The 26,619-nt window shown below is 59.5% G+C and overlaps 1 protein-coding gene across 5 annotated transcripts; it reads right to left on the reverse strand.

The window, feature by feature from the left end:
- Positions 1 to 589: 589 nt before the first annotated feature.
- Positions 590 to 24,791, reverse strand: LOC127576541 (von Willebrand factor A domain-containing protein 5A-like). 5 transcript variants are annotated; one of them, XM_052027053.1, is made up of 19 exons: positions 24,574 to 24,791; positions 21,187 to 21,236; positions 20,458 to 20,660; positions 19,264 to 19,486; positions 18,790 to 18,956; positions 18,325 to 18,439; positions 17,694 to 17,860; positions 17,448 to 17,536; positions 16,533 to 16,677; positions 15,625 to 15,704; positions 14,379 to 14,493; positions 13,478 to 13,636; positions 13,138 to 13,241; positions 11,556 to 11,764; positions 10,589 to 10,663; positions 8,039 to 8,083; positions 6,207 to 6,385; positions 4,126 to 4,252; positions 590 to 1,001 (listed from the first exon to the last, which is right to left on the reverse strand). In XM_052027053.1, exons 2-19 carry the CDS (start codon positions 21,227 to 21,229, stop codon positions 922 to 924), a joined length of 2,325 nt encoding a protein of 774 aa, XP_051883013.1. In that variant the 5' UTR covers positions 21,230 to 21,236; positions 24,574 to 24,791; the 3' UTR covers positions 590 to 921. The 5 variants fall into 5 exon arrangements, with proteins under 5 accessions (XP_051883013.1, XP_051883012.1, XP_051883014.1 ...); XM_052027052.1 differs by having other exon boundaries at positions 8,039 to 8,086; XM_052027054.1 differs by lacking the exon at positions 8,039 to 8,083 and having other exon boundaries at positions 24,574 to 24,790.
- Between the last annotated feature and the right edge of the window lie 1,828 nt (positions 24,792 to 26,619).

The following is a 26,619-nucleotide window of genomic DNA, read 5'->3' on the forward strand; positions in this document are numbered from 1 at the left end:
TGGGGCTGTGGTACCGGTGGGCCAGTGGTTAGAGCCGCCGTCTCACAGCTCCAGAGACCCGGGTTCAATCCCCACCTCCGCCGCTGTGTGTGTGCGTGTATCTGTGTATGTATGTGTGTGTGTGTATATCTGTGTATGTATTTGTGTATCTGTGTGTATGTATCTGTGTGTGTGTATTGTGTGTGTGTATTGTGTGTATCTCTGTGTGTGTGTGTATATATCTGCGTGTATATATCTGTGTGTGTGTGTGTGTGTGTGTGTGTGTGTGTGTGTATAGAACATAGAACACACAGCACAGTACAGGCCCTTAGGCCCACAATGTTGTGCCGACATTTTATCCTGCTCTAAGATCTATCTAACCCTTCCCTCCCACATCACCCCCCCATTTTTCTATCATTCATGTGTATAGAACATGTGTGTGTGTACACATGTGCACCTGGGAGTCTGCGTGTGAGGGTGGGTTAAAATTTCTCCCCAGTGTGTGGGTGGGGGGCAGAGCCAGCATAGACTGGATAGGCCGAACGGCCTTGTTTCTGTACAGGGAGGAAACCCGTCCTGGTCACACGTGGGACGGTCAGTATGGAAAAGACCACGAGACGAGGAGGTTGAAAGGAGCCGTCGTGTTTTCCGGGGACAGAAGGGGTTACACACACCTTTAACACAATGCTGATCGTGGTCATTACCACGGGAACACCGATCGCTGTCGTTACTGCAACGCATCAGCAGCCCCTGAAGTCGATTCGCACAAGAGGCACCAATGGCTTCACCGAAATGTCCGGTGTAACATGGGGAGGGGAATACAAGCGCCGGTTACATTGCAGACCACAGCGGGTGAACACTCCGGTGACAGCCCACAGCTGGAGGGATCAGGCAGAGGCAGAGAGAGCAGCACGTCAGAGTCACCCATTCACCAGGAGCTCCTCACAGGCCGAGTGTCTCGGGAAGAACAGAGGTGTTCAAGAGCTGGTTTCCTGCCTTCACCCACTCTGCAAGGTCCAGACCTGGTGTGTAGGGTGGGAAAAGGTTAAAGGAACCGTTAGTGCAGGGGAGGGAGAACAGTGGAAGCAGGTGGAACGAGGGAGAGGGACTGAGGGACACCGGTCAGTGTACAGATATCCCCCCAGAGGGAGAGGGACTGAGGGACACCGGTCAGTGTACAGATATCCCCCCAGAGGGAGAGGGACTGAGGGACACCGGTCAGTGTACAGATATCCCCCCTGAGGGAGAGGGACTGAGGGACACCGGTCAGTGTACAGATATTCCACTGAGGGAGAGGGACTGAGGGACACCGGTCAGTGTACAGATATCCCCCCAGAGGGAGAGGGACTGAGGGACACCGGTCAGTGTACAGATTGTCCCCCCAGAGGGAGAGGGACTGAGGGACACCGGTCAGTGTACAGATTGTCCCCCCAGAGGGAGAGGGACTGAGGGACACCGGCCAGTGTACAGATTGTCCCCCCAGAGGGAGAGGGACTGAGGGACACCGGTCAGTGTACAGATTGTCCCCCCAGAGGGAGAGGGACTGAGGGACACCGGTCAGTGTACAGATATCCCCCCAGAGGGAGAGGGACTGAGGGACACCGGTCAGTGTACAGATATCCCCCCAGAGGGAGAGGGACTGAGGGACACCGGTCAGTGTACAGATATCCCCCCAGAGGGAGAGGGACTGAGGGACACCGGTCAGTGTACAGATTGTCCCCCCAGAGGGAGAGGGACTGAGGGACACCGGTCAGTGTACAGATATCCCCCCAGAGGGAGAGGGACTGAGGGACACCGGTCAGTGTACAGATATCCCCCCAGAGGGAGAGGGACTGAGGGACACCGGTCAGTGTACAGATTGTCCCCCCAGAGGGAGAGGGACTGAGGGACACCGGTCAGACAGAAACTACAACAACACCTCATATTCCCCTTGAGTTGCCAACAGCCCAGCAGTATGAACATGAATTGTCCAGGTTCCGGTGACCCACTCCCCCCACAACCCCGAGTTCCTTCCCCTCTCCCACTGGTCCACCCAGGGTCTCTCTCTCTCTCTCCTCTTGTCCACCTTAATCTTCCCCCCCCCCCCCCCCCCCCCCCCCCACCTCCTTGATACCTGGACTCAGCACCCTCCCCCCACCTGGTTCCATCTGCCCATCATCGCCCTCCACACATCGAACATGGAACACTTCAGCACAAGGAGAGGCCCTGGTCTGTGCCGACAACTATCCGAAAATAAACCAATCCCTTCTGCCTGCACATGGTCCGTATCCCTCCATTCCCCGCATATCCATGTGCCTACCTAAACCTCTCCATTGTATCTGGCCCCACCCCCTCCCCTGGCAGCCCGTTCCAGGCACCCACTGCTCTCTGTAGATAAACCTGCCCTGCACTTCCCCCTCTCACCTTCAGTGTGCGTCCTCTAGTATTTGACATTTGCACCCCGGGATAAAGATACTGACCGTCTACTCTATTTGTGCCTCTCATAATCTTATGAACCTTGATCAGGTCTTCCCTCAGCCTCTGACGCTCCAGAGAAAACATCCCAAGTTTGCCCGACCTCTTCTTACAGCTAGTACTCTCTAATCTAGGCAGCATCCTGGTGAACCTTTTCTGCACTCTCTCCAAAGCCTCCACATCCTTCCTGTAACGGGGCAACCAGAACTGCACGCAGTACTCCAGGTGCGACCTGACCAGAGTTTTACACAACATGACTTTCTGACTCTTGTACTCAACACCCCAACCGATGAAGGCAAGCGTGCCGTATGCCTTCTTTACTGCCCTGTCTACTTGTGTGGGCACTTTCAGAGAGCTGTGGACTTGGACCCCAAGACCCCTCTGAACATTATTGTTGCTAAGGGTCCTGCCATTTACTGTGTCCTTTCCTCTTATATTTGACCTCCCAAAGTGCATCAGCTCACACTTGCCTGGACTAAACTGCATCTGCCGTTTCTCTGCCCACATCTGTGGCTGGTCCATATCCTGCTGTGTCCCTGGCAACCCTCCACACTGTCCACAACTTCACCAGTCTTTGTAAACTTACTAACCCACCCATCCACATTGTAGTCCAAGTCACTGATATACATCACTAACCACAGAGGTCCCAGCAGCGATCCCTGTGGAACACCACCGGTCACTGACCTCCAGCCAGAATAACACCTTCCACCTCACATTTCCCCGGATTAAACTCCATCCACCATTTCTCTGCCCATATCTGCAACTGATCTGTGTCCCAGCCAGAATAACACCTTCCACTTCCATCTTCCATGGGCAAGCCAATTCTGATTCCAAACTACCACATCACCGTGGATCCCATGCATCTTAATCTTCTGGATCAGCCTCCCATGAGGGACCTTGTCAGATGCCTCGGCAAAGTTCATGTAGACGATATCCACCGCCCCACCCTCATTGATCACTGTCGTCACCACCTCAAACATCAAGCTAGTGAGGTGTGACCTGCCCCGTACAAAGCCGTGCTGACTGTCCCGAACTAGCCCATACTTTTCCAATTGCGCGTAAATCCTTAAGAATCCACTCCAATCATTTCCCTACCACTGATGTGAGGCTCACCAGGGTACAATTTCTTGGATTATCCCTATTGCCCCAAAGGAACGACATTGGCTACTCTCCATCCCACGGACCTTGCCCGTTGACAGTGAGGATACAAAGACCTTCGTCAAGGCCCCAGCAACCCGAGGTACATTCTGTCAGGCTCTGGGGACTTATCCACCTGAATGCTCTTCAAGAAACCCAGCATGAACTCCTGCTTGATCTCAAAATGCCCCAGTGCATTAGCATGCCCCACACTGCTCTCACTATCCACCATGTCCTTCTCCTGGCTCCAATTATTCTCCGAGTTCCTTTCCCTCTTCACCCGGTCTCTCTCCTGTTCACCTTTTCCTTCCCTCTCCTCTTCATCACCTGGACTCAGCACCCTCCCCCTACCCAGTTCCACCTGCCCATCATCGCTCCCTCACCTGGCTCCACCAATCACCTTCCAACCCCTGCCTCAGCCCTCCCCCTCTCCTCCCCATCCTGGCCAGCTTCCCCCAAACATCGACCATCCTTCTGCCTCCACGGATGCTGCCTGACCTGCTGAGTTCCTGCAGCAGATTGCTTTAAGCTGCAGCTGTCACCCTTTGCTCTGACCTGCTCCGGCCTTGACCCAGGACAGCGACTTGTTCACCAGGAGATCCCACTCGTCCTTGGTGTCCGCGGCGAAGGCGTGCAGCCAGATCACGGCCAACAGAGTGATCCAGAGAGTCTGGTCAATGTCCTGAACATGGGAGAACAGGGAGCAGTCACTGAGCAGGAACCAATCACAGATTGATAACTAATTCAACACTCCCAGGGACAGGGACAGGGTCAGACACAGGGTCAGGCTCCCTCAACACCATCCCGTCACACACTCCCGGGGACAGGGTCAGACACAGAATGAGGCTCCCCCCACACCGTCCCATCACACACTCCCGGGGATAGGGTCAGACACAGGGTGTGGCTCCCCCCGCACCGTCCCGTCACACACTCCCGGGGACAGGGTCAGACACAGAGTGAGGCTCCTCCCACACCGTCCCATCACACACTCCTGGGGATAGGGTCAGACACAGGGTGTGGCTCCCCCCGCACCGTCCCGTCACACACTCCCGGGGACAGGGTCAGACACAGAGTGAGGCTCCCCCCACACCGTCCTGTCACACACTGCCGGGGACGGGGTCAGACACAGGGTGTGGCTCCCCTCGCACCGTCCCATCACACACTCCCGGGGATAGGGTCAGACACAGGGTGAGGCTCCCCCCGCACTGTCCCATCACACACTCCCGGGGATAGGGTCAGACACATTGTGAGGCTCCCCCCGCACCGTCCCATCACACACTCCTGGGGATAGGGTCAGACACAGGGTGAGGCTCCCCCCACACCGTCCCGTCACACACTCCCGGGGATAGGGTCAGACACATTGTGAGGCTCCCCCCGCACCGTCCCGTCACACACTCCCGGGGACGGGGTCAGACACATTGTGAGGCTCCCCCCGCACCGTCCCGTCACTCACTCCTGAGGACAGGGCTATACCCACAAACCCCACGTCCCTCAGCAGAGTCACTTGTTTCTTTTTCCCAGTCCCAAGCCCAATGTTTACCCCTCACCCACTGAAGGCAAACCAAACCATGTCAAGCTGCAGTAATAGAGGATTTTCACAGGCCTAGTGCATGCTGGGTACAGTCAGCCACCATTACCCTCTGCAACCTGCCTCTGCCCCTGGTCTGGCCCCATCTGGTGGCCCAGTGAGGAGAAGTCCCAGTGTTGGTCTTTGGTCAATGATCCCTCTTGGGTCAGGGTTCAGGGGTCAGCACCCTCCAGCTCCTGGTTGGGGTCAGTTGGGGGTCACGACCTGAGTGTCTGGCCGGGGGTGTGGGGAGAGAGGGGAGAGAGGGGAGGGGTGGGGCCACTCTGCCCCTCCCCACCTGCTCCCCCCTTCTACAAGATCAAGGCCCATCTGACTGTGACCCCCAACCCCACATTCCCGCCCACCCCTGCTGACCTTTCACCCTCCCTCACTTGTGGAGAACCTGTCTCCCTCGGCCTTACGAACATTCCCAGACCCCGGCTCCCTGTGAGGGAGGGGGTCCCAAAGAACCGCCCCGCCCTGCGAGAGAACAAATCTCGCACCCCCCCCCCCACTCTGGTCTCCATCGCTGACAGATGATCCCCTCATTTTTACACAGTGACCCCCCCCCCCCAGTTCTAGATTGTCCCACGGAAGGGAACACCCTCCCCACACCCACCCAGTTGAGATCCCCCTCATCCCCACAGGATGGGACGTCTTTCAATCCTGTCCCCTCTCCCTCTCCCAGACGGACACAACCCCGGCCGGTCCCACCTTTTCTCAGCAGACGAACCCCCCCATGTTCCAGGTCTCGGTCCGGTGAACCTTCTTTGAGCTGCTCCCATCACACTCACCCCCACCTCCCTTCAGTGAGGAGACCGATACCGTCCCCAGGCGTGGTCTCCCCACCGCCATCTCCCCCACCCCCTGTGGACTCCCCCCCCACCATGGTCTCCCCCCCCTGTCGCTCCCCCCCTCCCCACCGTGGTCTCCCCCCCCCCGTCGCTACCCCCCCCCCCCACTGTGATCTCCCCCACCGTCGCTTCCCCCTCCCCCCGGTGGTCTCTCCACCCCTCGTGTAACACGGCACACCCTGCTGACTTGGGGACCCCGTCCCCCTGGGCCTCACCTCCTGGGGCAGGCCTTGTCTGAGCTGCTCGGGGTCTAGTCCTAGCAGTGACTCCACGCCCGAGTCTGGAGCCCATGATCCGTCTGCGTTCTGCAGTGCGATCAGCCTCAGCGCCGGGGACTCCTCCGGGGCAGTGGGGGTTGCAGGGGTGGTGTAGGCATCGAGGGGACCTGAGTCGTCTGCTTGAGCAAAGGATAGGGGTCAGTGGGAGGGGTTCCACCCACCTCACCGTCCCGTCAGAGTCCATCCCATGGTGGGCTCTGTGGGAGTGTCTCACATACACGCACAAACACACACATGCACACAGGGACACACACAGATAGGAACACAGACACACAGGGGCACACATACACACACAGGGACACACACACACACACACACACACACACACACACACAGAGGGCACACAGGCAGAGACACACACTCACACGGGGACACACACAGAGGGCCCACAGTGACAGAGACACACACACAAACAGTGACACACATACACAGAACACTCACAGATGCACACACACACAAAACCTTCCCATCCTCCTCCCTACCCCTCCACGTCTCCCTCATCTCTGTAACCACCCCTCCCCCCCCTCCCCCACCGTCCCAACACCTCCTGCCCCCTCACCCACACCCCCCTCCATGCCAGACAAGGCAGTGAGGGGTCACAAGGTGTTCTGGGTAGGGGGGGATTTCAGTGTGCACCCAAGGCTGCACTGGTAGCTCCACCACCGTCAGCGCCGGCTGATCCCAAGGGCTGTGGGTGAACCGATGACGTCTCTCTGCACTCAGACAGGGTGTCGGTGAGGCACCCCTGGGGTTGTGTGTGCAGAAACTGAACAGGAGCAGCCACATACACGGTGGGGCCATGAGGGCAGGTCAGAGGCTCGGGATCCTGCTGTGAGTCACTCACCTCCCGACTCCCCAAACGCTCTCCGCCCTCTACAGGGCTGGTCGCCCCGTTACAGGGAGGACGTGGGGGCTTTGGAGAGGGGGCCAGAGGACGGTCACCAGGACGCTGCCTGGATTAGAGTATTCACTATGAGGAGAGGTTGGACAGACTTGGGTTGTTTTCTCTGGAGCGTTGGAGGCTGAGGGGAGACCTGATAGAGGTTTATAACATTATGAGAGGCATAGATAGAATCAGAGTGTTTTCCTGGGTAGAAATGTCTAACACCAGAGTGTGTACATTTAAAGTGAGAGGGGGAAAGTTTAAAGGGGATGTGTGGGGCCAGTTTTTTTTACACAGGGAGTGGTGGGTGCCTGGAACGGGCTGCCGGGGAGGGGGTGGTGGCAGATACGACAGTGGGGTTTGAGAGGCTGTTAGACGGACACAGGAACAGGCCAGGAATGGGGGAATACGGATCGTGTGCAGGGAGAAGGGATGGGTTTAAATTGACTCCGTGTTCAGCACAGACACGGTGTGGGAAAGTGCAAGTGTGTGTGAGAGAGTGCAAGTGTGAGAGAGTGTAAGTGTGTTAGAGAGTAACAGACAAACTGCTGGAGAAACTCAGTGAAGCAGCATCTGGGAAGGAAAGTACTGTCAATGTTTCAGGACTGTGTGTGTGTGTGTGTGTGTGTGTGTGTGTGTGTGTGTGTGTGTGTACGCGCGTGTGTGTGTGTTTCTGTGTGTGTGTGTGTCAGTGTGTGAGTGGGTGAGAGTGGGTGAGCATGAATGTGTGTGTGCGCGCGTTCCCCCTGTGACCGTGTGGGATTCCCGCACCACTGACAGCGCCCACTGACCTCAGTGACACACGCGCTCTCCGGGAGCCGGGTGAGGAAGGGGGGACCGGGGGCTGGAGGAAGGGGGGGGTGGGGGATGATGGACGTTCACTCACACATCATACAGCCCACGTATGTCTCCTCTTCCCACTCCTCCGATACTGCTGTGGGAAGGAAAGGCATGGTTCCGCCAGACTGAACACCGGAAGATGCCGGAAACGCTGAGCGACGTCCGCGGAGGGAGGAACGGTGTCAGCGGCACGATCGCTGGCCGACACGGGCAAGGGGGCAGCAAGGTTCCGGGGGTCACGGTTCCATCCCGGACTTGGGCACTGACCCCTGGTGGGTTCCTGGTGGGCGTCACAGAGTCAAGGGGGTAGGCTCCAGGACCGAACATGTCCCTGCCTCCCAGAGACGGTGGGGGGGGTGGGAGGCAGTGGGGGGGGATGGTAGAGAGAGAGGGGGGGTGGGAGAGAGGGGGGACAGGGAGAGAGTGAGAAAGTGGGAGAGTGAGAGAGCACAGGGGGACAGGGAAAGAGAGGGGGGATGGGGAGAGAGGGAGGGAGGGAGAGAGCACGGAAAGAAAGGGGACGAGGAGAGAGGGGGGATGGGGAAAGGGGCGGAGGACAGGGGTGGGGAGAGAGGGGGGACGGGGCGGGGAGACAGAGGGGACAGGGAGAGAGCAGAGGGACGGAGAAGGGGGAGAGAGAAGGGGAAGGGAGCAGATGGGGGATGAAGAGAGAGGGGAGGGGGAGAGCAGAGGGGGGAGAGGGAGGATGGAATGGAGCAGGAGAGAGAAGCAGGCAGAGAGGGGAGAGCGAGAGATCGGGAGGAGGGAGTGAGCGAGGGATCAGGACGTCAGAGAGGGGAGGGGTGAGAGTGGGGGGGGGCACCTATATGCACCAAGGGCGACGGGCTCCACCTGTGGCATCGAGCAGAGCTGGCTCTCCTTCCTGAGGCGGAACACGGCTGGGGCAGGGGGTGGGGGTGAGGGCGGGAACATCCCTGCGGGGCAGAGAGGGGTGGGGGTCAGTGATAAACGTCTCCCCAGGGGCAGAGAGAGGGGGGGTCAGTGAGATACATCTCCCCAGGGGCAGAGAGAGAGAGGGGGGATCAGTCAGAAACATCTCCCCAGGGGCAGAGAGATGGTGGGGTCAGTGAGAAACATCTCCCCAGAGGCAAAGAGAGGGGAGGTCAGTGAGAAACGTTTCCCCAGGGGCAGAGAGATGAGGGGGGGGTCAGTGAAAAACGTCTCCCCAGGGGCGGGGGGGGTGGTCAGTGAGAAACGTCTCCCCAGGGGCAGGGGGGGTCAGTGAGAAACATCTCCCCAGGGGCAGAGAGATGGGGGGGGGGGGTCAGTGAGAAACATCTCCCCGGGGCAGAGAGATGGGGGGTCAGTGAGAAACGTCTCCCCAGGGGCGAGAGAGGGGAGATCAGTGAGAAACGTTTCCCCAGGGGCAGTGGGGGTCAGTGCGAAACTTCTCCCCAGGGGCAGTGAGGGGGGGGGGTCAGTGAGAAATGTCTCCCCAGGGGCAGAGGGGGGGGTGGTCAGTGAGAAATGTCTCCCTAGGGGCGGGGGGGGGGGATCAGTGAGAAACGTTTCCCCAGGGGCTGAGAGGGGGGGGATCAGTGAGAAACGTCTCCCCAGGGGCAGAGAGAGGGGGGGTCAGTGAGAAACATCTCCAGGGGCAGAGGTCTACTCCCTGCACTGGGAACAACAGAGATGGAGGAAGTGAAAGGAGGAGGTGGGGGAGAGAGGGAGGGAGGGGGGAGAGAGGGAATGAGGGGGGAGAGGGGGGGGAGAGGGAGGGGGGAGAGGGAGGGGGGAGAGGGAGGGGGGGAGAGGGAGGGGGAGAGGGAGGGGGGGAAGAGGGAGGGGGGAGGGGGGGAGAGGGAGGGGGGGAGAAGGGGGGAGAGGGAGGGGGGGAGAGGGAGGGGGGGATGCGGTGAGAGAGGGGAGGCAGTCGGACACTCACCTACACTGTTGAACACCATTGGTGGGAACAAACCGGCACATCCACCGACTCCTGGTGAATGAGCCAGGGGCAGAGGGAGGGAGGTCAGTGAGAAACGGCTCCCCAGGGGCAGAATGCCACTGCCCCTGGAGGGGAAGGAGGGGAGGAAAGGGGGTACGAGGAAGGGGAGAGGGATCGAGGAGTGTGATGGGGGAGGGGTAAGGAGGGGAGAGGGATTGGGAGAAGGAAAGAAGGGAGGTGGAAGTGGGGAGGGGGATGGGAAGGAGGGGAGGGCGAGGAAGGAGGGGAGGGAGGAGAAAGAGGTGGGTGATGGGGAGAGAGGAGGTAGTGAAAGAGAAGGGAATTGGGGGAGAGAGGAGGAGTGTAGGTGGTAGTGGGGAAGGGAGGGGGGGGGAGTGGGGAGGGGTGAGGAGGGGGGTAGGGAGGAGGGGGGAAAGGAGGGGGAGGAGGGGGGAGGGGGTTAGGGAGGAGGGGGGAGGGGAGAGGGTGGAGGGGGAGAGAGGAGGGGGAGAGGGGGAGAGAGGAGGGGAGGGGGTGAGACACGGAGGAGAGTGGAGGGGAGGGGGTGAGATGCAGGGAGGGCTGAGGAGGGGGTGAGACGCAGGGAGAGGGGAGGAGGGTAGAGGAAAGGAGAGAAGTGTAGGGGAGGGGAGTGGAAGGGAGGGGAGTGGAGGGGAGGGGGGCACCCACCTTGACAGTAGGCAGCCTGCGTTGCAAACGAACACATTTGCCCCATCACCGGCTGTCGCAGACCCTGATGTATCGCTGTGGGGCAGAGAGAGGGAGGGTCAGTGACAAACGTCTCCCCAGGGGCAGATGTGTCCCGGACCCGAGGCACAGTGCGGGGGGGGGGGGGGGGGTGTAGGGGGGGTTGGTGGAACAGGTGCTGATGGGGAATTCCCTCCCCCAGAGGGGGCAGGTACGTGGAAGGCGCTGCCGGAGGGGCTGGGCGAGGCAGGGACCCTCATAGCGTTGACGGGTCCAGCCGGTGGCTGTGGAGACTGGGAACGGGAACAGTATTGACGATGGGCTGAATAGCCTGTCTCTGGGCTGTGTGATTGGCCAGCCCCAGGAACAATGCGACCAGGAGACTCCCTCCAGCCCTGCCCCCCCTCAACCCACACCCCCTCCCCCCGCCCTGCTCCCCGCAACCCACACCCCCTCCCCCCACCCTGCGCCCCCGTGACCAACACCCCCTCCCTCCCACCCCTCCCTGGAGGGTGGGGTTGAAGTGCAGCTGGGATTCGGGGAGCGGTACCACTGACAACGTTCCTGCAGTCGGCACTGGACGGGACCAGCATTCCCACCCAGAACCTGGGCACTGGAGGGGCTCCTGTGGACGGAAGGTGTCTCCCGGAGAGGGACGGTGGGTGTGGGGGAGGTGGGGGCAGAGACTGTTGAGGGGAGGGTGTGGAGAGGGAGTGTGAGGGGGAGATAAAATGAAGGGGAGGGAGTGCAGACGATGCTCCCCCCACTGTGATCCACCCCCCCACCCCCCTCCCTCTAAGGCAGGCGGGGACTGCTGTTCCCGTCACTGCGCCCCCCCCACCGAGCCCAGGTCACCCCTTCCTGGAGTCACTCGTTCCTCTCCCACCACCACCCTCCTCCCCTCCCACCTCCCCCTACCTCCCCAGCAGCAGCCCAGGGGGGCACCCACCGTAGAGGGGGACATCCCTCAGTATCAGGGGTCCCTGCACGGGCTGCTTGACATCCCTGTTGATGGCGATGAAGGCTGTCTGTGAGCAGATCACGTTGGCCTGGGTGCTGAGCTCAACCAGGCGCCTCCTCACCTCCTCCGAATGTCGGTCTGGGTGCTGCTCCAGCCTGCCGAGGATTGCCTTGGCTGCCAGGTGATGGATGGGGGAGCTGAATGGAGAGAAGGAGGGAGTGTGTGAGAGGGGGAGGGAGTGTGTGAGAGGGGGAGGTAGTGTGTGAGAGGGGGAGGTAGTGTGTGAGAGGGGGAGGTAGTGTGTGGGAGGGGGAGGTAGTGTATGAGAGGGGGGAGGTAGTGTGTGGGAGGGAGTGTGGGGGAGGGAGTGAGGGGGAGGGAGTGAGGGGGAGGGGAAGGGGGAGGGAGTGAGAGGGAGGGGAAGGGGAAGGGGAGGGAGTGTGAGGGGGGAGGGAGAGGGGGTGTGTGAGGGGGGAGGGAGAGGGGGGAGGGAGTGTGAGGGGAGGGAGAGGGGGGAGGGAGTGTGTGAGGGGGAGGGAGAGGGGGAGGGGAGGGGGAGGGGGTGTGTGAGGAGGGAGAGGGGGGAAGGGAGTGTGTGAGGGGGAGGGAGAGGGGGGTGGGAGTGTGTGAGGGGGGAGGAAGAGGGGGGAGGGGGTGTGTGAGGGGGAGGGAGAGGGGGGAGGGGGTGTGTGGGGGGGAGGGAGAGGGGGGAGGGGGTGTGAGGGGGAGGGAGAGGGGAAGGGAGTGTGTGAGGGGGTGAGGGAGTGTGTGAGGGGGAGAGTGTGGGAGGGGGAGGGAGAGAGGGAGAGTGTGTGAGAGGGGGAGGTAGTGTGTGAGAGGGGGAGGGAGAGGGAGTGTGTGAGGGGGAGGGGGAGGGAGAGGGGGTGGGAGTGTGAGAGGGGGAGGTAGTGTGTGAGAGGGGGAGGGGGAGGGAGTGTGTGAGGGGAAGGAGAGGGAGTGTGTGAGAGGGGGAGGGAGGGGTGGGAGTGTGTGAGAGGGGGAGGGGGAGGAGGGGGAGGTAGTGTGTGAGAGGGGGAGGTAGTGTGTGAGAGGGGGAGGGGGAGGGAGAGGGAGTGTGTGAGGGGGAGGGGGAGGGAAAGGAGAGGGAGTGTGTGAGAGGGGGAGGGGGAGGGAGGGGAGGGAGTGTGTGAGGGGGGAGGGGGAGGAGAGGGTGGGAGTGTGTGAGAGGGGGAGGGAGAGGGGAGGGAGTGTGTGAGGGGGTGGGAGTGTGTGAGGGGGAGGGAGGGGGGAGGGTGTGAGGGGGAGGGAGTGTGTGGGAGGGAGAGAGGGAGGGAGGGAGTGTGTGAGAGGGGGAGGGAGAGAGGGAGGGAGTGTGAGAGGGGGGAGAGAGAGAGGGAGGGAGTGTAAGAGAGGGGGAGGGAGAGAGGGAGTGCGTGAGAGGGGTAGGGAGTGTATGAGTAGGGGAGAGGGAGGGAGTGTGTGAGAGGGGGAGGGGGCGTGTGAGGTGGGGCACATGGTGGGCCCTGAACTGGGGAGAGGCAGCGGGTGGGACGGACTGTACGTTGGAGCCAGGGTCTTGGTACCGCGGGCGGGTTTCAGGGACAGTTACCTCCTGCACTCGACCGGTTTCAGACTGAACCTGGTGACAGCTTGCACCTGCTGTTCCCCCAGTAAATATTTCAGAGTCACCCCTGACTCCAGGGTGGGGTCGATCTACAGGAGAGAAAGAATCAGCGAGTGTTGGGGTAACAACGCCAAGCTGTACCTCCCACCCCCTTTAACAGGGGTCCCTGATGGAGAGAGAGAGAGAGACTCCCCCTTTCACAGGGGTCCCCGACGGAGAAAGAGAGACTCCCCCCTTACCGGGAGTCCCTGAGAGGAGAGGGTCTCATTCTTACCTCAACCCCCCACCCCACCCAACCCCTCAGTTACCCCTGCCCGACCCTCACCTTCCCTTTCAGCTGAGCGTAGACAATGGTTCTCTGCTGGTCGAAGAGTCTGGGTGGGAGCTGGGACAGGAGGGTGGTCTCTACCCGGGGGGGCAGGTCCCAGCTGAGGGTCAGTCCTGTCCCGGACGGCCGGAGGGCGTACCTCAGGGTCCGCAGCACCTGTGGAGACAGAGGGGAGACAGGTGGGTGCTCAGGTCAACACAGCCCCGTCCCACACAGGAACCGTCCCGCCCTAGGGCTCCTGCACCCCCCTCCCCCTCGGGTTGTGCACGGTTCCCAAAACCTCCCCGCCCCCCTTCACAGTGTCCCGCCCAGTTCCTCCTCAGACCCTACCCACGTTCAGGGTCCCCGCCACCACCTCCAGGCCTCTGAAGTACACTGGCGGTTTTCCCCTGGTCCCACCCACTTTCGGTGTGTCCCACCTGGTCTCCCAACATACCCCGCCCCACCCCTCACCCCACCCCAGGATGCTGCACGGGTTCACTCCCCCACTTTAGGGGTCTCCTCCCTCCCCCACCACAGTTCCAGGGTCTTCCCAACCCCCCACCAGATCCCCCACCACGCCCACCCCCCCCGCCCCCAAGTTCACAGTAGCCAATTAACCCACCGACCCCATGCGTCTTTGGGACATGGGAGGGAACCGGAGCCCCCGGGGGAACCCACACACACACACACACACAGAGCGGTGGAGTTGGGGATCGAATCCGGCTCCCCACCACTGAGAGGCAGCGGCTCGAACCATTGGGCCACCGTGCCGGGTGACATTCCCTGTACAGGTCCTGCCATTTCTGGATTGTCCCCACCTGGTTTCAGGTTCCCCCACTCCCAAGGCCTCCATCCCCCCACACCCCTGCCGCCCACAACTCTATCGGGGTTTCCCACCCTGCCCCTCTCTCAATACCTTGGGCTCCATCCTGTCCTCCCCTGTGATGAACTCGTGACTCCCGTTGGCAGCCTTGGCGATGCCTTTGATCAGCGCCGTGGAGGCCCCCTCGCCGATCCCAAAGGAAAAGCACCTGGGGAACGGGATGGGGAGTGGTGGGACCGTCACGGGAATCACAGCCGCGATGGCCCGCTGGGAGCCTGTGGGGTCGAATGGCCTCTTGGTAATAGAGGGGTTTCTCCGCCCCACTGCATGCTGGGACGGGCTGCCGCCATTGCTCCTGCCCCAGGCTGCTGGGGCTGAAGAAGCCTCCGGTGACGTTTGCCCACAAAGCCGGCGACAGCCAATGAGGCGGCTCTCTCACCGAGGGCAGGGAGGTCGTGCAGGAAGCACAGCAGGCCATTCTGCCTGACGCAAGGGGCTATCAGGGCTTGGTGGGACTGCGGAGTCCAGGAAGAAGAGGAGAATGATTCTGGGAGGAATGGAGGGGGGTGTAGGTTCAGGGATGGAGAGTAGAGAATGGGATGGATGGGAAAGAGGGGTGGAGGGGAATGGGATTGAGGGGAGAGGGAGGGGCGAGAGGAAAAGAGAATGGAGAGGGAGGAGTGGGAGTGTGGGGGGGATAGGGATGGGGAGGAGTGAGGGAGGGGTAGGACAGAGATGGGGAAGGGGGTGTGAGGGGAGGGGAATGAGGGTGAGGGGAGGTGGGTATGGGGAGAATGGGGTGGGTATGGGGAGGAGGAGGGTTAGAAGCCGTGGGGAGGAGGAGGGAGTGGGGGAAGGTGGAGGGTGGGTAGGAGGGGTAGGGTGGGGAGGAGGAGAGGATGGGGGTCAGGAACGGGAGGAGGAGGGGAGGAGGGAGGGTGTAGGGGAGGAGGAGTTGGAGGTGGGCGATCAGGGATGGAGGTGGGGGAAGGAGGGAGGAGGGGTAAGGTGGGGGGGAGGAGAGAGGGTGTGGGGAAGGAGGGGTGGTGGGGGAGGAGGGGTAGGGTGGGGAGGAGGAGGGAGGAGGGGGTGGATGTGGGGGGAGGAGGGAGGAAGGGTAGGGTGGGGAGGGGGAGATTCTCCGCTCCGTGCCGGGAGGGAGGATGTGGGGAATTCCAGGCCATCAACCACACTCCACGTGGGGAAGGTTGGTGTGTTGGGGAGAGGGAGGGGCGTGCGGGGTGCTGGGGGGGCGGGATCATCAGTTCCCAGAAGCCACCTGGGCCGTGTCAGGGACCTCCCCCACCCCCCCACACACACACACACACACACCCCTTACCTGTGGTTGTGGGCATTCCTCTGAACCTCAGCCACCACCTCCTTGGTGTTAGACACCTCTCCATCCGTGAACACAAAGAGCTGAGAGAGAGACAGAGTCGGAGAGTCGTCCAGTGCAGACACAGGCCATTCAGCCCACTGAGTCCGCACTGACCAGTGGGCATCTGTCCGTATTAATCCACCCCCCACCCCCAGCACATGCCCCGTACCTGGACGATCCAAACATTTCTGAAATGCCCTGGGTGACCCTGCACTCACTGTTGTCTCCGGCAGTGTGTCCCAGCTACTCGACCCTCTCTGGGGGGAGAAGGTCCCCCCTCAGATCCCCTCGAAACCTCCTCCCCCTCACCCTAAACCTACATCCTCTCCTTTTATCCACCTCTGATTATGGGGAAAGGTTTCCCGCCGTCAACTCCATCTGTTCCCCTCATCGTTTTACAAACCTCAGTCATGTCCCACTCTGAACCATCCTCCGCTGCAGGGGGAATGGACCCAGCCTCCCTCCTCATCACTGGGACACTCCATCCCAGGCAATGTCCCAGTGAGTCTCCTCTGCACCCTCTCCAGTGAGATCACATCCTTCCTATAGTCTGCGTCTCTCTCTCTCTCCCCTGCCTTTCCCCCCTCTCTCCCCCTTTCCCCCCTCCCCTTTCCTCTCTCCCCTTCACCCCTTCTCTTATTCTCTCAGCTGTCTCTCTCATTCCTTCACTCTCCCTCACTCCTTTACTCTCTCTCTCATTCCCCTCTCGCTATTGTTTTATTTGTCTCTCTCTCATTTCCCCCCTCACACATTCTCTGATTTCTGTCTGTCTCTCTCTCATTCCCTCTCTCTCACTCCCTCCCTCTCACCCACCACTGTCTCTCCTCCTCTCTCCCCAACCCACTGCAGCACCGCGGGCTGTGTTGTACCTGCCGTGGGCGTCCTGACACGCAGGGTGTGCTGTAGATGGCAGAGAGGGGCTGCAGGATCTCTGTCCCACCCATGTCCGCACCAATATCCTTCACTTTGGCCAACGCTTCCTGCATGGAACTCTGACTGTACTCAACGCTCTTCCTGCACAGGGAGGTGATCCAACAACACACTGTCACACAGGGAGCCCCCATGCTGAGTACATCCGGGGCTGAGGTACGAAGGGATCAGAGGGGACGGGGGTTGCTGGGAAGTGGGGCTGAGAGAACAATGTGGGGAGCAGGAGAGAGAGGGGCCGAACAGCCTCCTCCTGCCTCCCATATTCTTAAGGTGGTTTTACAGAATATCTCGGCAGAAAGAGAGAGAGAGAGAGAGAGAGAGAGAGAGAGAGTGTGTGTGTGTGTGTGTGGGGTGAGTGTGCGAGACAGAGACTGAGAGAAAGAGAAAAAGGGCAGAGAGGGGGAGGGGAGAGGGGCTGAGGGAGGGGGAGAGGGGCTGAGAGAGGGGGAGAGGGGCTGAGGGGGAGGGGGAGAGGGGGGCTGAGAGGGGGAGGGGGAGGGGGGCTGAGAGGGGAGGGGCTGAGGGGGAGGGGAGGGATGGAAAGAGGGGAGAGGCTGGGGGGCTGAGAGGGGGAGACAGGCAGAGGGGTTGGGAGGGGGCTGGGAGGGTGGAGAAAGAGGGGGTGAGGGAGATTGGGGTGGGGGAGAGGGGGCAGGGGGGGCAGAGGGGGGAGAGGGAGGGGGAGGAGGAGGAAGGGGGAGGGGGAAGCGGGGAGAGAGAGAGGGGGAGAGAAGGGGGAGGGGGGAGGCTGCTGGATTGGACCCCAGGCACAGATAGCGACAGGGTTCAGACAGACTCTTCCCATGAATTCTGTTCCTCAGGTTCCCAGCCCTGGGATGAAAATTCCCACTTACGGGAAGAACGAGGTGAAGTGGCTTCCAAATCCGTAAATGTTGAAGTAGCATCCCATGGGAAGGCTCTTGAGGAGCAGGAGAAGGGTGTCCTGCAGAGGGGAAAGGGACGTTGTTAGTCTCAACAGCTCTCTGCGGCATTCCCACAACTCCAAACTCCACTGGAAAATCCCCGGATCCCAGCCAGACCCTCTGTCCAACTGCTGATTCCAGCCTCACTCCTGCCCCACTGGCCTTGGCTGGATTTACCTTGGCACACTGGATACGGGACCTTGGGTTCCCGTGGGACATCGACGTTCCCATGCTTCCCGATCGATCCATGAGGAAAACGAACTCGCCCACTGTACCCTGGGGGAGATTCTCGGGAAATCTGGGGAAGAGGTTCACCATGACGGTGGGGTCAGCCATCAGTGTCCCTGTGTGGAGCCAAGAGTGGAAAGTCAGGTGGGTGCAGAGGGAGAGGACATTTCCTGACGGACCCACTCTGTGTTGGTGGTCTCAGAGCTCAGGACACCCACCCATCCCAGGGGGGGACCCACCCCACCCACACCCACCCCAGGACAGGACGCACCCACCCCACTCACACCCACCCCAGGACAGGATGCACCCCACCCCACCCACACCCGCCCCAGGGTGGGACCGACCCCACCCACACACCCCAGAACTGGACACACCTCATCCCACCCAGCCCAGGGTTGGACCAGCCCCTCCCGAATCTCTCCACAACACAAAGAGACCCGAACCCTGGCAGGACGTCCGTCCACACCCACCTCCCCTGAAACACACCCTCCTCCCCCAACACACACACACCCACCTTCCCCCCGACACACAGCCACCTCCCCCTGAAACACACACCCTCCTCCCCCTGACACACACCCACCTGCAGCGGCAGACGTCAGCCCTGCCTCGAGGATGGCGCTGGGGTCATGAAGGTTCTCGGAGTACACGAGGAGCTCCACATCCCTGTCGAAGGCGTGGCCATTCACCAGAGAGAGCTGGGGAGGGGGGTCACAGCACAAGCTGAGAACTCCGAGCACAACAGGGGGTACAGAGGAACATCAGTCAGTGTACAGATATCCCCTTGAGGGAGAGGGACTGAGGGACACTGGTCAGTGTACACATATCCCCCTGAGGGAGAGGGACTGAGGGACACTGGTCAGCATACTGAGGCGGGCACAGCATTGCCAAGCCCTCTAATTCTGAGGATGAATCAATGACTTTGTCGGCACTGAACCTTCTCTGTCTCATGTGTGAGTCGTACCCCCTGTGTCATCGCTTGATTCCCACATCCCCTCCACAAGACCACCACCCCTGACAGACATTCGTGTTAATCTGCCTTCCTTACCTTGGCTGACGTCTTGTCGGGACTCAGAAACTCCACAGGGGTCACCTGGCAGTTGGACTGTATCCGGGAGATCCCATGTGGGCTGTGGAAATGAGCCTCGAGGTCCAAAGTGTAGAGGGGCTTGTCCACAGGGGCACTGGCATGGGTGATCCTGGGACCCTGGGTGCCTGGAAGAGTTGTAGGTAGTTTGGTTAGATTCAAGGGGTCAGTGTAGAGGGAGCCTCACCCTGTGCCTGACCCTGTCCCAGGGAGTATGTGATGGGACGGTGCAGGGGGAGCCTCGCCCTGTGTCTGACCCTGTCCCCGGGTGTGTGTGACGGGATGGTGCGGGGGGAGCCTCGCCCTGTGTCTGACCCTGTCCCCGGGAGTGTGTGTGACGGGATGGTGCGGGGGGAGCCTCGCCCTGTGCCTGACCCTGTGCTGCCCCAGGAGAGTGTGGGTCAATGTACCTCTCCCTTGGGCCGGGTGCCTCACCTGCGGGTGTGTACCGGGGGTTGAGGACGGCGGGCAGGGTGAAGCGGAGGGCCCCGTCGGCCTCGAGGGGCAACTCCTGCACCAGGCTGAAGGAGACAGTTGCCGAGCATTCTGGGGGCAGGTTGCCCACCCTGCAGGTGAATATGTCGCTGCTGTCAAAGTCCTCCATGAGCAGGAAGGCCTCTTGCCCTGATGAGATGGCATCATCGTAGTTGTCCTTGGCCTGTAGGTGTCGGGGGGAGGGGTGCGGCTGGTTATTGAGGGACCAGTGTCACCGAATCCACATCCTTCCCCCACCCCCAATGTGGAATATGATCCCACCTTGGGTTCCGAGATCCCAGATCCCACCTCAGGATCTGAGATTTCAGGGTCCCAGCTCGGGGTCCAAGATCCCAGGGTCCCACCTCAGGATCTGAGATCCCAGGGTCCCACCTTGGGGTCCGAGGTCCCAGCATCCCATCTCGGGAGTTCCACCTCAGGATCTGAGATCCCAGGGTCCCAGCGGTGTCTGAGATCCCAGGGTCCCAGCTCAGGTTCCACCTCAAGGTCTGAGGTCCCAGGGTCACATCTTAGGACCCGAGCTCCCAGGGTCCCGCCTCAGGACATGAGGCACCAGGTCCCAGCTCAGGACCAAAGACCTCCCCTCGGGACTGAAACCCTCCCCGGACCCTGAGACCCCACCTCGAAGGACATAGTCCCCACTTCGGGACACCGGACCCCTCCCTCAAGGGCCACCCTCCCACCTCAGCCGCACTGAGGGATGATCTCCCACCCGAAATCCCTCCCCCCGAAGCACAGTCCCATCTCGGGGGACCCGGGACCGCGACCCCGGAGCCGGTCTCCCACGCTGGAAATCCGTCCCCACTCCTCAATCCCGGGACTCCAACCTCCGGATCCAGGACTCCATCCATCCCCCCCCCCCTTCCTGACTCGGGGCACTAGAGAGGATTCCCTATCCGGGACCCTTTTGGGGACATGGGACCCTGGGACATTCCATTGGGAGAGTCCACCAACATCTCGAAAGCTCCACCACCATCTCAGGAGACACCCACGGATCTACCTCAGTGGACAGGGATACGACAGCGACCCTCCCCCCACCCCCCCCCAACCCGACCAGGACCTCCAACGTCCAATACATCCGTGGGATGCTCATCTACCCCCGGGTCTCGGGACTCCCCCAGACCACCCACCCACCTGCTCCCGCTCCTTTATCTCAGCCACGATGGTCTTCCCGTCCACCATGGCTTGGAAGTTGTAGACGGCGGAGTCGCTGTCCATGGGGAAGGTGAAGATGGCCTCCAGAGGACTGGACTCCTCATTCTTGTACTCCAGAGTTGCTGACACATCGGCCACAAACCCCTTCACCTCCACTTGGACCGAGATGCTCTTCAGAGGAACTGTTACAGGGGAGGAGGCAGCAAGGTGAAGGGGTAGGGGCAGAAACCCGTCGTATGCAATCCCATTGGACCCCACCCCTCCCACTCCCACCATACACACTCCCATTGGATCCCACCCCCTCCCACTCGCTCCCACCGTACACACTCCCAATGGACCCCTCTCACGCTCACAGTACAAACTCCCATGGCCCCACCCCTTCCCACCCACTCCCACTGTACACACTCCCATTGGATCCCACCTCCCCCACCCACTCCCACCGTACACACTCCCATTGGATCCCACCCCCTCCCACCCACTCCCACTGTACACACTCCCAATGGACCCCACCCCTTCCCACTCACTCCCATCCCACCCCCTCCCACTCAGTTCCACCGTACACACTCCCAATTGACCCCACCCCTTCCCATTCTCAAACCTGTCTCTGGCACTGGGAAGATTAGTCGGGGAAGGGGATTCTGTCTGCTAGAATGGACTTGATAGGCCAAATGTCAAAAGGAACCATGGTGAACATGGATGACTCCTTACCCGAGGTGTTGCTGGCTGTTATGAGTCCACAGGGTCTTTCCATTGTGTGTCTGAAAGGCAAAAAAAGCTCTGAGTGTCGTGTGTGGCCCCTGCTTTCACTCACTTCAATCTCATCCCCCTTCCCTGCAAGCAATGAGTGTGTTCACTCTGAGTCTGCCCCACCACAAGTCACGAGCTATCAGCCAGTCATGCTTCTCTCCCAGGCTCCAGAAATGGGGAGCATCTGGGTAAGAGCGACCACAATGTACATGGAGGAAACTGGAGAACGTGCAAACTCCGCACAGGGAGCACCAGAGGTCAGGACCCAACCCAGATCCAGGGAGCTATGAGGCAGGAGTGCCGACACCTGCCCGTCCCCCTCGAATAGAGCACAAAGACTCATTGTTGGAAATACTCAGCAGGTTGAGCAGCATCTGTGGAGAGAGAAACAGAGTTGATGTTTTCAGGGGTGATACCTCCTGGTGTGTTGATAAAAGTTCATTGGCCTGAAACCTTATCCCTTGTTTCGCTCTCCGCAGACGCTGCCTGACCTGCTGAGAATTTATCCTGTTTTCTGTCTTTATCTCAGATTTCCATCATCTGCGGTGTCTCACCTTCCGATTCCTGTGAATACTGAAACGTTACTGTGTGGGGAGGGGAGGGGGGGATCCTCAGCAACAACTCCCTCAGTGTTTGCTTAAGAAAGCCACTGATCACTCCGCAAATGTGGATTCACCCTTGGAAACACAACGTGAAATTGGCTTAGAACCCTGGTCTGTCCCACAAGAGGGAGTCGACCACACCAACTGACTTGTTGTTCTCAATACACACTCCACACAGGTCACACCAGTGGTAAGTGAAAGACAGGAGAATGTTTACAGAGGACATCTGGCGCAAAGGACAGGCCATTCAGACCTTCGAGTCCCCGCTGGCCCTTGAGGTCCACTCTTGCCTCCTCTGTCTGTCCTCGTCCTCAGCCTAATCGTGCAGTTCTGGTCACCCCACTACAGGAAGGATGTGGAGGCTTTGGAGAAGGTTCACCAGAATGTCGCCTGGATTAGAGAGTATTAGTTATAAGGAGAGGTTGGACAGACGTGTGTTGTTTTCTCCGGAGCGTCGGAGGGGAGAGGTTTATAAACTTATGAGAGGCATAGATAGGGTGGAGGGTCAGAGTCTTTTTCCCCCCAAGGGTAGAAATGTCGAATACTCGAGGGCATGGGTTGAAGGTGAGAGGGGGAAGATTTACGGGGGATGTGCGGGGAAGTTTGTTTGCACTGAGAGTGGTGGGTGCCTGGAATGGGCTGCCAGGGGAGGGGATGGGGACAGATACGATTGTGGCATCCAAGAGGGTCTTAGACAGGCGCAGGATTTTGCAGGGATATGGAGATGTGCGGGCAGAAGGGATTGGTATAACCTGACATCATGCTTGGCACAGACATATTGTGTCCCTGTGCTGTGTTCTATGTAACCCGTCAGTATCCACCTCCATTCCCCCTGCCCCTTTATTATCTACATCCTGCAGGTGACACAAACCCTGCTGGGTGGGGTCGCGGTTTGGCTGTGAGTGGTGACGGAGATGTACAGAGGCTCCTGTGTCATTTGGAACAAGTCGGGCGAGTGGGCAAAGGTGCAGCAGATCTAGTTTAAGGCAGACGGGCGCAGGGTTCCAAAGACAGAACGAGAGGCGATGATCAGATGGGTTGTGAGGAGGGGGAAGGTGCAGTGACGGCTGGGGTGGGGGTCGCCCCGTGCATCACTCACTGAAAGCAAGCCTTCAGATGTAGCAGGCAGCAAGGCAAAGCCCCCTCCACCTCGTAGAGCCACACAAAGTGGCCCTTCGGCCCATCATGCTTACCGTTATGCCTGTCTACGCCTGCGTTTGGCCCGTATCCCTCTACACCTTTCCTGTCCACATCCCTGTCCAAATGCCTTTTAAACGCTGTAACTGTCCCCACCTCGACAACAGCTCGTTCCACAGACTCACCGCCCTCTGTGTGACAAACTTGCCCCTCGGGTCCCCTTTAAACTTTCCCTCTCTCACCTTAAACATGCCCTCTAGTTTTTGACTCCTCTACACCGGGGAAAAGGACCCTGATCTGTCCCATCGACACTCCTCATAATTTTATAAACCTTTTTGAGGTCACCCCTCAGCCTCCTCCCGTCCAGTGAGAATGGACCCAGGTTGCCCCCTCTCCTTATAACTACAGCCTTCTATTCCTGGGAAGGAGGGATCAGATAGAGACCCCCGTTCCACCTTGATCTCCGCCACTGTGTGTGTGTGTTTGTGTGTGTGTGTGTGTCTGTCTGTCTGTCTGTGTATCTGTGTGTGTATGTGTTAGTGTCTGTGTGTGTTAGTGTCTGTGTGTGTATCTGTGTGTGAGAGAGAGAGAGACAGAGAGAGGTTGTGTGTGTGAGAGTGTGTGTGTGTGTGAGAGTGTGAGGCAGAGAGTGTATGTGTGTGTGTGAGACAGTGTGAGACAGTGTGTGTGTGTGTGTGTGTGTGTGTGAGACAGAGAGAGTGTGTTAGTGAGTTGAGAGGGGCTTCGGTTGAACCAGGGGAGAACGATTGACACCGGGATGCTGAGAGGGGAGGGGGAGGTGGGTCAGGTGGTGGAGCCACCCTGGAGGTAACCGACACATCACGGGATGTGCAGGATGTCTCCCTGCAGACTGCAAGGTCGGCCCTGGGCTCCCTTTAACTCGCTGCCTCACTCCCACCCTGATCCGCCGTCTCTTCCGGACGTTCCAGGAAAAATATCTCATCCTCCCATCATCACGTTCCAGCCTCTGGAAGCAGCGTCACACTTCACAGTCATCCTCTCTCTCCCCTTCTCGCTCTCTCTCCCTCCCCTTCTCTCTCACACACACTCACTCATCTTTTCCCTCCCCTCTCCCCCTCCCCTCTCTCTTTCCCCCTCCCCTCCCCCACTCTCCCCTCCCCCACTCTCTCCTCTCCTCCCCTCCCCCCTCTCTCTCCCCTCCCTCTCACTCCTCCCCTCCCTCTCCTCCCCCCCTCTCTCCCTCTCCTCCCCTCCCTCTCTCCTTCCCCCCACCTCTCCTTCCCCCCCCCCCCCCTTCTGTCCCAGCTCTCTCTGCCCTGGGAGTCTCTCTCTCTCTCTCTCTCTCTCTCTCTCCCTCTCTCTCATCTCTGTCTTTGAGAGTCTCTCTTCCTCACCGTGTCCCTGGGAATCTCTCTAACCCCTGGAGTGTACCTTCCATACCTGGGTACCTCCCTGTACCCGGGAGTTTACCCCTCTCCTGCTTGGAGTGCCTCTCCTCCCTACCACCCCCACCCCTCTCCATGTAACGCTGGCAATCTCTCTTTGCACTAGGGGCCCCTCTTCCGGGAATCTCAAGCTTGATTCAGCAAGTCTCTGGGACAGGTCGATCATGTCAACAGATATTTACCCTTGCTGCACTTTTCCTGTTCTCCTGTCTGCTGCTGCTCCGCAGAGTCCGGGTTGGGAACGTCTGCCCCTTCCCACTGAGATACCACCGACTCACACAGGAGCTTCCACGGCGGGGAGCGTCTCTCGAATGCTGGACAGAAATCACCAGCAGGTACCAAACACTTCCTGCTTCCACCCTGTTTGTATCGAGGTCACGTCTTGAACGTGCAGCTTGTGGGTGTTAGAAGATCAAGTGGTGCAGTTCCCAGCACTGAAGCAGCCCAACCGCGTCTGTGGCAGCCCATAGCCTCAGGAACAGACTGACCTTCCTGGGGCTGAGAGCAAGACTCCAGGACCACGGGCTGCCTCCCCTGGTGCCGGGGACAGGGATATCTCTGGGGGTTGGAATCTCGGGATTACACCCTGCGAGGGTAAAAAATTAGAAGGACAGGTGAACGTGTGGCTAAGGTACAGGAGGGAGGGCTTTTGGCGTCTGCCTCAGTGGGATGACCTGTGGGGCAGGTGCGACCTGTACCAGGAACTTGGGTCACACGTAGTACCGGACGGGGACCAATATCCTGACAGGGAGGTTTGCACTCGCTACCGGGGAGGCTTAAGCTAATCGGGCAGGTCGATGTTGCAATGCTACCGTTACAGAGTCGTAAACCACCCACTTATCCGGAACCTACCCCCTCACCCACATCCGGGGGGGGGGGGGGGCAATTCACAGCGGCCGATTCACCCACCGACCCTGCACGTCTTTGGGACGTGGGAGGGAACCAGAGCCCCCGGGGGAAACCCACTGTCACAGGGAGAGCATGCATTCTCCATACACACACACTCCCTCTCTCTCTCTCTCTCTCTCTCTCACACACACACACACACACACTCTCTCTCTGGGTCACACACACACATACATACAAAGACACTGTCTCTCTCACACACTCTCTGTCTCACACACTCTCTGTCAGACATAGACACACTGTCTCACACTCTCTGTCACACACACTCTCACACACTCTCTGTCACACACACACACACAAACTCTCTCTCCCTGTCTCACACACACTCTCTTTTTCACACAAACTCTCTCACTCTCTCCCTCTCACACACACACACACTCTCTGTCTAACACACACAACCACATACACACTCTCTGTCTCACGCACACTCTTTCTGTCACACACACACACTCTCTGTCTCACACATAAACACAAACTGTCTCACACACACACATACAGACACTCTCTGTCTCACACATAAACACACAGACTCTCTTTCTCACATACAACACTCTCTCTGTCTCTCTCACACACATTCACACAGTGCCGGAGGTCAGGATTGAACCTGGGTCGCCGGCTCTGTCAGGCAGCGTCTCTAACCACTGGGCCACCATTCAGCACAAGGCAGAAAATGTCCAGCCTATCAGGCAGTGTCTATGGAGGAAGAAAAGGACAAGTTGATACGACAGATCACCAGCCAGTTCTAATGCCGAGAACAGGAGCCCATGCATTGGGAGTGCAAACCACCCTCTCTCCCTCCCTGCTGGTCACTGCAGAGAGCTGTGGACACAGCTCAGCACATCACGGAACCCAGCCTCTCCTCCGTGGACTCTGTGTACACTTCCCAGTGCCTCGGTAAAGCAGCCAGCATGATCTGAGACCCCTCCCACTGTGGGCATTCTCTCTTCTCCCTTCTCCCATCGAGAAACCGTGAAACGTACCACCAGGCTCAAGGACAGCTTCTATCCCATTGTTACAAGACTATTGAACGGTCCCCTAGTACAATAAAATGGACTCTTGATCTCACAATCTACCTCGTTATGGCCTCGCACCTTATTGTCTGCCTGCACTGCACTTCCTCTGTAGCTGTTACACTTTATTCTTCGACACAAGAAATTCTGCAGATGCTGGAATCTGGAGCAGTACACAAACCGTGTTGGAGGAACTCAGCAGGTCAGGCAGCATCCGTGGGGGGAAATCAACAGTCAACGTTTCAGGCCGAGACCCTTCATCAGTACTGGAGAGGAAGAGGGCAGAAGACAGAATAAGAAGGTGGGGGAGGG

This window comes from Pristis pectinata, chromosome 12 (assembly GCF_009764475.1).
Source record: "Pristis pectinata isolate sPriPec2 chromosome 12, sPriPec2.1.pri, whole genome shotgun sequence".
Taxonomy (NCBI): Eukaryota; Metazoa; Chordata; class Chondrichthyes; order Rhinopristiformes; family Pristidae; genus Pristis; species Pristis pectinata.